At 45.0% G+C, this 13,311-nt stretch overlaps 1 protein-coding gene across 1 annotated transcript in view; it reads left to right on the top strand.

The window, feature by feature from the left end:
• Nucleotides 1–7,086, top strand: part of MYOF (myoferlin) — a 126,065-nt gene extending 118,979 nt beyond the window's left edge. Inside the window, exons 50-55 of the mRNA XM_087824454.1 lie at nucleotides 354–495; nucleotides 2,667–2,766; nucleotides 3,459–3,649; nucleotides 5,337–5,446; nucleotides 5,827–5,974; nucleotides 6,512–7,086. Coding sequence (XP_087680580.1) covers nucleotides 354–495; nucleotides 2,667–2,766; nucleotides 3,459–3,649; nucleotides 5,337–5,446; nucleotides 5,827–5,974; nucleotides 6,512–6,550 — 730 coding nt within the window. The 3' untranslated portion in view covers nucleotides 6,551–7,086. The remainder of the gene's footprint in view (nucleotides 1–353; nucleotides 496–2,666; nucleotides 2,767–3,458; nucleotides 3,650–5,336; nucleotides 5,447–5,826; nucleotides 5,975–6,511) is intronic.
• Nucleotides 7,087–13,311: the final 6,225 nt, after the last annotated feature.

The following is a 13,311-nucleotide window of genomic DNA, read 5'->3' as shown; positions in this document are numbered from 1 at the left end:
TGAGTTATTGTTATGAAGAATAAAATCATTGCCAGCAAGCTCCAACGTTCCTAAAATAGAAGCTAAGTTGTTGATATTTTCCAGAAAATTTCACCTTGTCCCTGTTAACTGAAGTCTAAAGGGTTTCCTGCTTTGGTTTTAGAGGAATTATATTTTATTTGGCTACAACCTGTGTTGGATGCAACAGAGCACCTCCCCTTATAAATCAGCCCCCAGTTCCGTAGATAACTGGACGCTGCCCAAGAAAAGTGCATTAATTCTCCTGCCCTTCACTCCCCTAATCACTGCACAATTTTGCGGCTAGATTACCTGTCAATCACACAAAGCTAAGCCTCTTTGCCTCTGCTTTTCAGCTGGATTCCTGGCAATGAAGAAAACAAACAGAAAACAGATGTCCATTACAGGTCCTTGGATGGCGAGGGGAACTTTAACTGGAGATTTGTTTTCCCATTTGACTACCTCCCAGCTGAACAACTGTGTATCGTTGCTAAAAAAGTGAGCTCTGAAATTTGCCAGTGGGAAGTGGATGTCACAGGTCTTCCTTAAGGCAGAGAATGCTGGAGCAGCTTAGCACCTCGGCAGTCATGAGTTCAGCTCCCTCTTGGTACAGATGGGGACTCTGGGGCTCTCAGAGGTGCAGATACTTGCCCAGGGTCACACAGCTACGATAGCTATTTGTGTAGTTAGACATATACGGAATACAACTTTCCTTTCCCTAACGTGTTTGTGGCGGGGTGTAGGATCTGGTGAAGGGTAGACATGGGGGTCTTGTATCAATATATACAACAACCCAAGTGTATGTTGATGTCACAGGGAAACCAAGCTGTTTGATTAACCAGAGGCAAAATATCCCAGTGGGGGAAATTTCCTCCCTTCAGAAGCACTTCCAGGAGCATCAAGGACCCTGGTGGTCTTGATTTGTAAGACTTGCAGTTACAGAACTCAGCTTAAACTGGCTCAAGCCAAAAAAGCGATTTATCTGTTCACGTTACTAACATGGCTATCTGGCTTAAGGAATGCCAGGTTGTACCGATGTCTTTAGAAATTCCTTCGCTCTGCTCTGCTGCCTTCTGTGGGCCTCGATCCCATCCTGAGAGCACCCAGCTCCCATCCCGCCCCCTCCACAACCTCAGCAGAAGGAGAACAACTCCCCTATGTTGCCAGTGGGACTTCTGGAATTGGGCCTCACTGCCTGCCTGTTTGGGGTCACGTGCCCGTTCCTGGACCAACCAGTGCTGCCTGGGCCGCAGTGCTCTGATTGGCCTGGCTCTGGAGTAAAGGAGGGAGCCACTTCTTTCCAGATTGCATGGACTGGAGGAAGGGATTTGTCAAGGGAAATCTGGGTGCTCATCCCAAAATGGGGGCCTGAAACCTGGGCAGGCAATAATAGGTGTCTCATATAGTTTCTCCATCCCATTTCTACCCCCACTTTCTATACACTTTCCCTAGCTCTTCCTGGTCACCTCCTTTCCCCACACCTGATTAAAATATACCTGCCTCTGTCCCATCTGGTGAGGCCCTGCACTCTGCTAGCCCTACTCTGTGCTGATGCTATAGTGAGCACTTTTCTGTGCCAGGTGAGATGAATGCTTTCAAAGGCTGCTTCCTAGAGACACAGAGCTCAACCCGATGTCAAATCATGGACACTTTTGGATGGTGAGGCATACTGGCATAGGGTAGGTGAGGGATGCGGAGTCAGGTAGGCCTTTAGTTATTTTTCTTATTTACCCACTTCTGGAGCTGGACTCCCCATGCCCTGAGTGGTATGTGGAGCATGAGCCCATGCAGAACAGTCAGGTGGGGCCCGACAACAGCAGAATGGGCTTCCAAGCTCCTTGGATCCAGGCCTTCTGAGACCTGCAAAGGAGAACATTCCTGGAATGTCATCGGAAAAACAAGAAGCAACCCAATAATCTTCCTTCAAATTCCTGAAGCATTGGGGGACTTCCCTTTCTTCTGGGGCCAGAGGAATTTAGGTGTAATTAGACTGTGTTATTATTTTTGGCTAATATTGCTTAGGCAGGGGCAGGGACCAGAGGTGAGAATTTGGAGGCTCCTACCCAGTCCTCCCTCCACTTAAGTAGTAGGAGGGACCTGGGGGTCTTAGTTGACCACAGCATATAAAATCCAGCAATATTTTTCAAAAGCCAAAAATGCCAGGATATTTTAAATCTGCAATGATAAAAGAGTAAAATCTGTGCCCCAGTGAAATGAGTGTACTCAGACATCCATGTGGGGTGGGCAGAAGATCTGTGGTGGACAGAAGGTGGCTGAAGTAACACCCAGCAGGTAATATTGTGGGCTGGCCAAGAACATCCTGGCTTTGGGAGGATAATCTAAGTGAGCTACAGTGGTCTTTCGAGGGGAGATAATCACTCCCCAAACTCCAGGAAGTCACACTGATAGGAACATGGCAGGAAGCCTTCTGTTTGGGAATTGCCAGGGACATCCTTTTGTCTCCTAGCTGGTGGCCTTGAGATGTCCTGGGGAGCCCAACTGTCCTCCTTACCCATGGGCAGAGGGGTAGGCTGAGGGGAGAGGGTTTCAGGTTGGGGGTGCAAAGGAGAGAAAAGGCCCCGTGCCTTGATCCTGAAATTTCCAAGGGGAGGGGTTCAGAATCCATTAATCAGTGTGATTTGGTTTGTCTGTTTCTCTTGTCATTTTAGGAGCATTTCTGGAGTATCGACCAAACCGAATTTCGGGTGCCCCCCAGACTGATCATTCAGATTTGGGATAATGACAAGTTTACTCTGGATGACTACTTGGGTAGGGCTCACATTTGGATACTTTTCTCTAAGAAGTTGTACTTGGAATTAGTGAAATCAATTAAAGCTCGGAATCAATTATTTAAATATCCAGTGCTGTGGGTAATTGGGGGTGGGGTGCGTTCACAGCCTGTATGTCCCCACGCAGTGTGGCCTACCCATCTGCCATCTCAGGTCCTCTGAGCAGTGGACACAGTGAATGTCACCCCTTTCTATGGGCTCATGGGCCCCCGTGGAGGCTCTTGTACTAGCTTTTGTCTTGCTGTTAAGACTCAAATCCTGTTTTTGGAGCGTTCCCATGTTCCAAGTACCAGGTGTCTTCCCAAAGCCACATGACTGTGTTCAAGGCAGTTCAGAACTAATATGAGCAAGTTTCAAATCTACGTTCTGTGGAAATTTTGTCTATAGATGTTTTGTTATTGTGAGCTTGTAGAAGAACTCTGTTTATGCTCCTATCTTTGAGAAATAGAACATGCAGTCTCTGTGAGATGGGAGTGGTGGGCAGGTATTTCTCCTGCCACTTTCCATCCTACCTGGAAAGAATTTTCAATGTCGACCAGGGTCCCTTTCTCTAACTTGCTCATTACCTGTTCAGAAGCACTGTCTGCTCTATTCTGACATGAACACCTTGTTCCCTTGTAAATGACCCTGATCCACATGAAGCTCATTGGAGTTTAATGTTTCCCTGATTAGGTTTCCTGGAACTTGATTTGCATCACACCATCATTCCAGCAAAGTCATCAGAGAAATGCAGTTTGGACATGATTCCGGACCTCAAAGCCATGGACCCCCTTAAAGTGAAAACCGCCTCCCTCTTTGAACAGAAGTCCATGAGGGGGTGGTGGCCATGCTGCTCAGATAAAGATGGCTCCCGGGTGATGGCGGTAGGAGCATTTCCTTGCGGGGGGTCTTTCTGGCCTTTTATCATTTAGGTTTTGCTCTTTATCAGTAGATTTATTCCAGATAAAATAAGGAAGTGTTACACTGGTGGGACTTTATGTTATGTGATCGGTTTGTACCTGGGATCACAAGAGAAGGTGTCCATGGGCAGATGTTTGAGGTTGCATATAAGATGGAGGAATTGGAATTGTCCGAAATCTGGGAGCCAGAGTGGTTGCACGGTATTTCTTTAGGACCTTCCTTCACCAGGAAAGCTAATTTATGCTGAGCTACCAGTACAGTTCAGTACAGAAAAGGGAACTTCACATTTGAGCTATTTTCATTTAAAAAAAATGGAGTAAGTGGGGAGGGGATGCTGACATGACATTCATTGAGCAAGAAGGCTGTCACAAGCAAGTTTGGAGAACTCAAGATATATTCTGATGTAGAAGCAAGAGTGCAGGTCACCATGCTGTGTCACAAAAGACTACCTGATTCGTTATGTGTTAATAATAGTTACCATTTCACATCACTGATTATGAACCAGACAACATTCATAATCTTGTTTTTTATATTTAAGTATAACTTACATAAGTAAACTGCACTCATTCAGAGTACACCATTTGATGAGTTTTGACAGATGTATATACTCAGAAAACCACTGTAATCAAGATCCAGAACATTCTTGTTACCCCAAAAGTTTCCTTGTGCCCTTTGCAGTCCACTGCTCCCCCAAGCTGGCCAGGAAATCGCTTATCTGCTTTCTGCCACTAGAGATGACTTTGCACGTAATCTCACTTATTTCTGCTGACAGCCCCATCAAGTAGACATGACCCCCCAAACACAGGCTTGGAGAGATGGAGCACCTTGCCATAGTCAGACACCCCACTTTGTCTGGCTCGTCACTGTAGGAGTCATAGCACTCCGCCACCTAAGTGAATGTTAGGGTCGGGGTTCTCAAATCATTGGTGACTTAGTCTGGCTTTCCAGAGTTCTGGAAAGACTTAACAACCTTATTTTAGCCGAGCTATACAAGTGGGCAAGTTTCTAAACCTCTTTCAGCCTCAGTTTTCCTCAGTTGCACATGATAACAGCAGTGCCTGCTTTATAGGGTTGCCATGAGCATTACATGAGATTATCCATAAGGAAGGGTTGAGCAGGGCCCAGCGCATCACTCAGAAACCTGTGAACAGAGAGGCAGCATTCATTCACTCGCTCATTCATTTCGTCAGCTAGCATACAGCAAGACCCACTAAGTGTTTGCACGGCTCTGCGCCATGGGGGATGCATGGTAAGCGTGAAGCAGGTAGACTCTCTGGGAGCCTACAGTTAATGCTCAATAAATATTAGATATTGTTACTAGCAGTACTCAGGCTAATCTGTGTCCAAGTAAAGTTACAAAGGAAGGTATGTGAGAAGCAAGGAGATGGATATGAGAAAGAGTGATAGGGATCCAGAGAGAGACGAGCAGGGAGGAGGGGAAGCAATTTGTCCTCTTGGGTTCCCATAAGGAGCCAGTTCAGCAACATGTGGGAGAGGAAATGGGATGAAATCTCTGGAGGAAAATTTAGGGTAATCTCGGGATTGTTTTACAAGAATCAAAATCATTGCTCGGGGAATACTCCTTGGGCTGAAGTGAAAATATTTGTGAAACATGATGTCATGTGTTTAACCTGTTCTGCTTTACTGAAGGGGAAAGTGGAGATGACGTTGGAAATCCTTAATGAGAAGGAGGCCGACGAGAGGCCAGCTGGGAAGGGACGGGATGAACCCAACATGAACCCCAGGCTGGACCCACCAAAGTGAGAGCCCTCTTTGTTCTCGGCTTCGTCTCATCCCCAAACACCTGCAGTCTGAAAGCCCCCCTTCCAATTGGCTTAATAGACTGGATTAGCTCTTGTCCTTCTGATTTTGTATTTAATAGTGGGGGCTGGGGGTGGGGAGTGGAGAGGTTGGTGATCTGGCTTTATTTTAACCACTCTCCATTGAAACCAAAATCCAGTGTGGCTTTATCTTAGGAAGCTATAAAGCTTCAAGAATCTTTCTTGGCCAACTAAGGTGAATAATCTCTTTTCTTGACTTTGTAAATGTTATTAATTATTCTTTAAATGGTGTTATGCTCTGAGGTACAGTATCTGTCCCTCCTGAGTCGGGTCGGTAAAACCATTTCTTTGCAATGCAGCCGACCAGAAACCTCCTTCCTGTGGTTCACCAACCCGTGTAAGACCATGAAGTTCATCGTGTGGCGCCGGTTTAAGTGGCTCATCATCGGCCTGCTGATCCTGCTGATCCTGCTGCTCTTCTTGGCCGTGCTCCTGTACTCCTTACCGGTGCGGGTCCCTGGTTTCTTGTTGTGGCTGTGTGTGTGTGAGAGAGAGAGAGAACTGGTTGGAAATTTAATTTGGTACTCGCCTTGGTTGCTCTTCAGAAGAATGACTTACTTAGGAGCTGTGGTCTCCCAGCCCCTCAGCTTTTGGAAAATTTAAAGTAATGGATCCTGTGGTTAGAGTTGCATTCTTAGGGTTTCACAAATTTCAGGCAAAACTTAATGGCCTGAAAAAAACCTCGGTGTCAGGAGTTCTAGGAGAAATCTCTTGGACCTTTATCAATGTATCTCTGGACTGTTGCCAGCATTTCTAACTGATCTTCCTGCCTTCAGACTCCTTGTCCTAGCATTCACAGATCCCCAAACCTGGGATGCTTATAGGGCTACACAAACCCTGAACTCCACCCAAACCAGATAGTTGCTCCCCCCACACCAACAAGAAAGAGTCATCTGGCCCTAAATGTCAGTAGTGTCAAAGTTGAGAAACCCTAACTTAAAAATATATGTATGTATTTTTACACTCTTCTTGCTTCTTTTTCAGAACTATTTGTCAATGAAGATTGTGAGGCCAAATGCATAATAAAAGCAAAAGCTTCTTTTCAAGAGTCCTCGGCAAGGAGGGAACCCTCTCATGTTTATGGACCAAAATCAAGAGTGATTTTGTTTGTACCTGAGATGACATTCCAGGGGCAGGTTACACTACTTCACCAAAACCCAGCGGTTCCCAGGGGCCCAGGTCCTGCAAAATAAGGCCAACTAGCAACACTCTTATCTTTTGAAGTATTAAATATTTTTACCATGTTTCTCAGAATATATTTCAAGGTGGCTGGTTCCATTTTTAAAATGGTCTTTTTGTATGTGTCCTTAGTTCTACAATTCAATCTTTGGAAGTCACTGAGATCGAATTTGAAAATTCCTGCATCTTGACCTCATAGTCTTCTTACTTGTAATCAACAGAAAGGACTGTGCATTATAAAAACAGATTAGTTAGTCATTCTTATTTATACCTGCAACCACTGTTACGATATTTTATATGGATAAATGTCATGATATTTTATATGGATAAATGTTTATCAACCTCTGTAATAAACCCAAATAAAAACATTTCACTTTGAATGCATAGCTTTTTGGTGTAGCTGTGGGGAAAGTTGGGAAGGAGATAGTTTCTAGCCCTCTGGGTCTCACTGGATGATATGCCATAGGATACCACATGGCCATAGACCCTTTATATGTGTGCTGCCAAACCCTGGCCAGTGGGTCACACTGGGGCTAATATAATAAATAATAAAAGCTAACATTATTAAAATTACTTGTTCTATGCATAACATTGTTTTAATGCTGTATGTGTAATTCATTTAATTCTCAAGGTTACCCTAAAAGGTAGATAACCTTATTAACCTCATTTTACAGTTGAAGAAATGAAGGCAGAAAAAGGTTAAGTAACTTGTCCAAGGCCACACAACCAGTGAATGGTAGAGCTGGAATCTGAACCCAGCCAGTCTGGGCTCTTTCCTTCTTAACTTCTTTTAACCACAATACAGTACCACCAGTGGGAGGGCTGTCAAGAGGAGCATGGAGCTGAGCTGGTCACGTAGTAAGTGACAGCCGCAACCCAGTGCGGTTCCATGCCAACACCAGAGACAGCATGTCTTAAAAAACATATGAGAACATTGTTCTGTAAATGTACCAGATCATGGTGAGATCTGCAACAGTTCTATTCAAAGAGCAACATAGGACCAAGAGGAATAAGAAATGGTGTGAAAATGGTGATGTTTTTGAACCCTTTATATGTGTGCTGCCACATACAACATTCAGACAATGTTACACCACAAGGCGACTGTCTCGGCATTATGAGTTGTTTCACAGTTTGAACATTTTAATTCCCTTCAGGGTTCTGTCAAAAATCTTAGCATTCAAAGTGTGCTCAATACGTAAAAAGGTGGAGGCACAGAGCCAGCTAAATGGGAACACTAGCCGCTCCCCAGCCACCGGCAGTCTCCTCCCTCTGTGTGTAGGTCGGGTCCCACAGAACCGCCCAGCCCTTCAAACTGCTGCTTTCTAACAGCATCGCGTCATCTTGCTTGTCATTAACAGAAAGCCTGCATCTTTTTTCTAATTTAGAGGACACTCTAATGGTGAAAGGGAGACAGTTTTATTTAAAATTTATTTTATTGTTTTGTTAATCCTCACTTAAGGATAATTTTTCCTTTTTTTTTTTGAGAGAGAGTGGGAGGGAGGGAACGGGAGAGAGAGATGAGAGAGAGACATGGATGTGAGAGAGACACATTGATTGATTGCCTCTCAAACATGCCCCGACCAGGACCAGGGATTGAACCTGAAACCCAGGGATGTGCTCTTGACCGGGAATCGAACCCCCAACCCTCCAGTGTGAGGGCCAATGCTCTAACCACAGAGCCACGGTGGCCAGGGCTAAAATTTATTTTTAATTTGCTCAGAGAAAGAAGTAGGATCCACAGAAGAACACGGCGGTTCCAGGCAGAGCTGCTACTTGAAATATTGAACCATCAGCATGGCATCGGTACCACTGAGCAGAGCAAATGCGTCACCCATCGCAGTGGGTAGTGGCTATAAAAAAGCTGAAAGAGCCGCCCGAGCAGGTGCCGGCTGAGCACCAGCCTCCGGGGAGCCCGCAGGCACTGCCCTGGCGCCTCGCTCATCGCGGCTGCCGTCTGAGCCGGCGGAGGGGCGGCCGGGAGGGAAGCCGCCGCCTCTTCAGCACCCTAACTGGGACCTGCTAGTGGGGTCCTTCCAGTCAATGGCAGCAGCGGCCTTAGGAATGGACTGATTCCTGGAGAGCGCGGAGCTGGCCTCTCTGGGTCATGCACCCCCCCCCATCCCCCTGGAGAAAGCTCCATCTTGTCAAAAGATAATGGTCCCTCATTTGAGGTGGTTAGCCGCCTGGTGACCTATAAATGATAGCTAAAAGCTGGAACTAATCACCGTCCAGTCAGATTGTCGCTTCACCACGAATTAAATGACACTTAGTGCTAACCGATTGTAGCAAGTGCCACCATTAACGCCGGAGCCTTTGTTAGGAAAATACATCTCCATCAATGTCTTGAGGGCGACAGGAAACTGAAAATCCTAACAGCCTGGCACTTTGTTTTGTTCTTCCTTTCTCCTTTTAAGGCTAAAAAAAAAAAAAAAAAAAAAGTCACAATTAGACCTGCACGTTGCTTTCAAGAGCTACTGACAAGGTGGGCAGAATTCCGAGGCCCACTTGGAAGAGGGAGCAGAGAGGAGCTGCACAGCCTGTCTCCCAGGTGCCCGGTGGCCGCTCTTTGCCCCCTGAGCTCACCCTGGCTCATAGGTGTGTTTGTCCGAAGACTGGAGCTCACTTGTCTCCCCCTGTTGAGCAGATGCTATTACAAACACGACTAGAAGGCAAGAGGGCTTTCCAGAAATGTCTGTGCGGTTCAGAGAAAGTACAACTTGGCCTCCATATGGGGAACCAGCACGGACAATGATTTCAAAGCTGAAAAACCCTCTACAGTTGAAATATTTCATGCTAAATAGATTTCTTTGTGAGGCCAATGCATTCAGCATCCTGGACCATATGCACGCAGCCTGCGGAGGCAGATGGGAATTCCATCCCGAAGACTGCTCTTCAAAGCCGGCTCGACGTGGAATTAGTTCAGAATGGAGTCGATGTTGTAAATAGATTAAGCACCCGCCATCTTTGCAGCTGAGTTTTGTGTTTGTTCAGCGTTGAATGGCAACTCCCTAATCTTTCTTAGGTTAAACATAATGGGGTCCTACAGAAGATCAAAGGAAGGCTGCTTTCCCCTTGGATATACATGCCCGAAATGAAATGCCAGAGTTCATGAAGTTCAAGAAAAACACAAGAGAAACGTGTAACGCGGACTAATGGCAAAACCCTAACAAGTAAGGGAACATAATGAAAAACACAGGCCCACCATCTGCATGGCCAAACTCATAACTTCAGGGCTACAGCCGGGTAGGACATGCAGGCTCTAGATTTTTACTACTTAAATAAACTTAACAAGAAAGAAAAATCATAATTTTTTGACTCCCACAGAGTCAATTGAATGTTTCTCAAGGCAACCCAATTTTGCCAAAATTTATCTCAACTCCTTAAAAAGGCCCATTCAGTCCTTGACTAATATTAATGTGCTACTTCCATGTGTTTTCACAAAATCCTAGAGCCAAACCTGTAATCCTCTCCCCGTCATATTTCAGCTAAGTCCGGCCCAGCAATTATCAGGAGGAGGACCGGGAATATCCAGCTGGATTCCGATGCGGCACGGCAGCCCCTCAGATGAGGTTTCACCTGGGTCAACGGGATAAATGAAATGAATGAGTGGAATCCTGTCTTGAGGCGGCAAGAGTGCGGGGCCAGGGATTCCAGACGTCTGGAAGCCTGGAACCTACCCCAGTTCGGTCACAGTGCAATGCTGTGACTTTGGGCATCTCCTCTCTGGCTTCCTGTCCCTCCTTTGTGATCTCATCTGTTTTGTTTTGTGGTTCTGCTTGTCTGTAGCTCAGTTTCCTCATCTATAAAATTGGGCCAATAATCATCATAGAATGATTTAAAGATAAAAATGATTTAAAAGATGCAAAAGTGTTTAGAACAGTGCTTGGGACAAAGTAAGCATTCAGTGTATTTTATTTATCGTCTTCATCATCATCATCATCATCATCATCATCATCACTGGACAGAACAGCCAAACAGATATGGGCCAGAAGGTGACAGACATGTTCTGCTTTTGAAATATAGCCTTTGAAAGTATGTGAATCACTGCTATTCAAAATGATGCTGACCACCCCCACCCCCAAGTTCTAACTGCACATTCCTAATTAGAGAAAGCGGATAAAGATGTTAAGGCAGTTCCACAAAGAATTAAACAAAATTACCATGTGATCCAGCAATTCTACTTCTGGGTATGTACCTTAAAGAAGTGAAGCAGAGACTCAAACATATTTGTACACCCAAACCCATAGCAGCATTAGTCACAATAGCCAAAAGGTTAAAGTAACTCAAGGGTCCGTCAACAGATGAATAGATAAACAAATGTGGTAGGCACATACAACGCAGTACGATTCGGCCCTAAAAAGGGAAGACAATCTGACACATGCTACAACATGGACGAGCCTTGAAGGCATTATACCGAGTGAAATAAGCCAGACACAGAAGAACAAATACTGTATGATTCCACTTAAAAGAGGTATTTAGCGTGGTCAGACCTCATAGAGACAGAAAGTAGAATGGTGGTTACTTATTTGGGGGGGTGGGGCCTAATGTTTAATGGATACAGAGTTTCCATTTCGGAAGATGAAGAGTTCTGTGGACGGATGGTGGTGATGAGCTCAGCAGTGTGAATGTACTTAATGCCACTGGACTGTATACCTAGAAATGGTAAGTTTTATGTTATGTATATTTTACCACCACACTAGAGAAGCCCCCATGTCCATTAACAGCTGTTGAGGTGTAGATTTATAATACAACACTATAAAGCAGGGAAAGTGAATGAAACTCGGCTTCACGGCAGCCTGAATAAACCCTGGAAACAGTACTGAGTGGAAGAACAGGCCAGGCAAGAATCCCTGCACAGTATTTCTTTTATATAAAGTTTAAAAACATGCTCTGCCCATTGTGGCTCAGTTGGCTGAGTGTCATCCCACACACAGAGAGGTCACCGGTTCGATTCCCGGGCAGAGCACAGGCCCGGGTGCAGACTCTGTCCCCAGCAGGGGGCGTGCAGGAGGCAGCCGATAACCAGTGGATGTTTTTTTCTCTCTCTCTCTCACTCTCCCTTCCTCTCTCTCTAACATCAATAAAAACATTTTTTTTTTTTAAGTTTAAAAACATATACAACTAAACATATTGTTGAGGGGGTAGAGATGTGCAAAGAAGAAGAGCAAAGTAGACGAGAGACTCAAGGGAGTAGAGATCTTTCAGAAAGAGGGGATGATGGGATCAGGGATGGGCACACAGACGGGTCCAAAGATAATGGTAAATTTTTTTCTTAAACTGTGTGGTGGGTACAGGAGTGTCCATTCATTGTATCATTATTCCTTATATCGCATATGTATATCCTATAAAGATATTCTTTAGTTATTTAAGTTAAATCTCTAGAAGAAAATTTCTGATGAAAGGGCAGGAGTATATTTAAGGCCCTTGAGACAAAGTGCCAACTGCTTTCCTGAAATGTAGTACCAATTTACACCCAGCCCCCAACGGAGCCTGAGAGGGTTTAAGCCAGAACTGATGGCCATCCCTTAGCCACTCTCCAGCCCTACGGGGTGCCTTTCCCAAGCACTGATTACTGGACCCCCAAGGGCAGTGCAGGGAGAAGCAGGGGCTGCTAGGTCTCAATAATAAGGCTGCCATACATCTGCCCTCAGGACCTCCTGTAGGGACAGAGTCTCCCCTCTGTGACTGGAGAGGCAGAGAAACCCTCCAACACCCTTCAGAAAGAGCATCTACTTGGACTCTTTTCACTTAGAAAATGTGAATTCTGCTAAAGCACTCAACGTGCTTTAAATAACCTGAGCAAGAGTCCCCAACCAATAAGCTAAGATCTAAGTCCACCTTTAAACCTCACCAACTGTTAAATAAAATGTCTACATATTCTTTTTAAAGAAGGGGCTTGGAGTTAGCTCACAAGAAGAAAAGAAAAGCAGAATCAGACAATTAAGTAGAATTTTTACAAGGTCAAAACAAGGGTAAGAGAAGAGTAACAAATATGTAAATTCTAAGAGTCAATCTAGTTGCTCTTATTTAGGTTTAAAACGTGACTTGGAACATTCAGGAAGCTAAAGTGAAGAGAAAATATCATACTGCTGTTTTTACCTGATTTGTAAAAACACACCAGGTTCACTGAAAAAACAAAGTTGATTCTTCCACCAAAAGGTCAGGGAAAGGTCTCACCAGGATCTTAGTACATTAAGCCCACAGTAAATGTTAGCTGGTGTTATCCTTGTTTGTAAAGTGCAGAAATACCTCTCGTAACAACTTTTAATAAAAGAGCATGAAACTATGAAAATTAACACAGGGAAACCTCACTGAAAAGGTGTCAGGAGGCCAGAAGGGGGAGCTCTCAGGCCCTACCATTCATCTTTAATTACCCTAAACAGAAAGAGGCATCACTTCATCACTTTCAGTTCCAGAAACATCTCAGAAGATGTTCTCTATTTTATTACCCCAGCAAGAGGAAGGTAGCTCTTTCTCCTTACCCGGCAACAGCCCAGCCAGTGAGAGATTGTCACAACTCTGGGGTTGGGGGTGGGCAACGAAAAGTCACTACGCTGAACTCTCAGTCTAACCCAATGGACTGACTGTAACAGCCTCTCCCAACT

The sequence above is a fragment of the Miniopterus natalensis genome, chromosome 14 (genome assembly GCF_054644295.1).
Source record: "Miniopterus natalensis isolate mMinNat1 chromosome 14, mMinNat1.hap1, whole genome shotgun sequence".
In the NCBI taxonomy this organism is placed as follows: Eukaryota; Metazoa; Chordata; class Mammalia; order Chiroptera; family Miniopteridae; genus Miniopterus; species Miniopterus natalensis.
The sequence above is the reverse complement of the archived record's forward strand: the minus strand, read 5'-3'. Positions and strand labels throughout refer to the sequence as shown.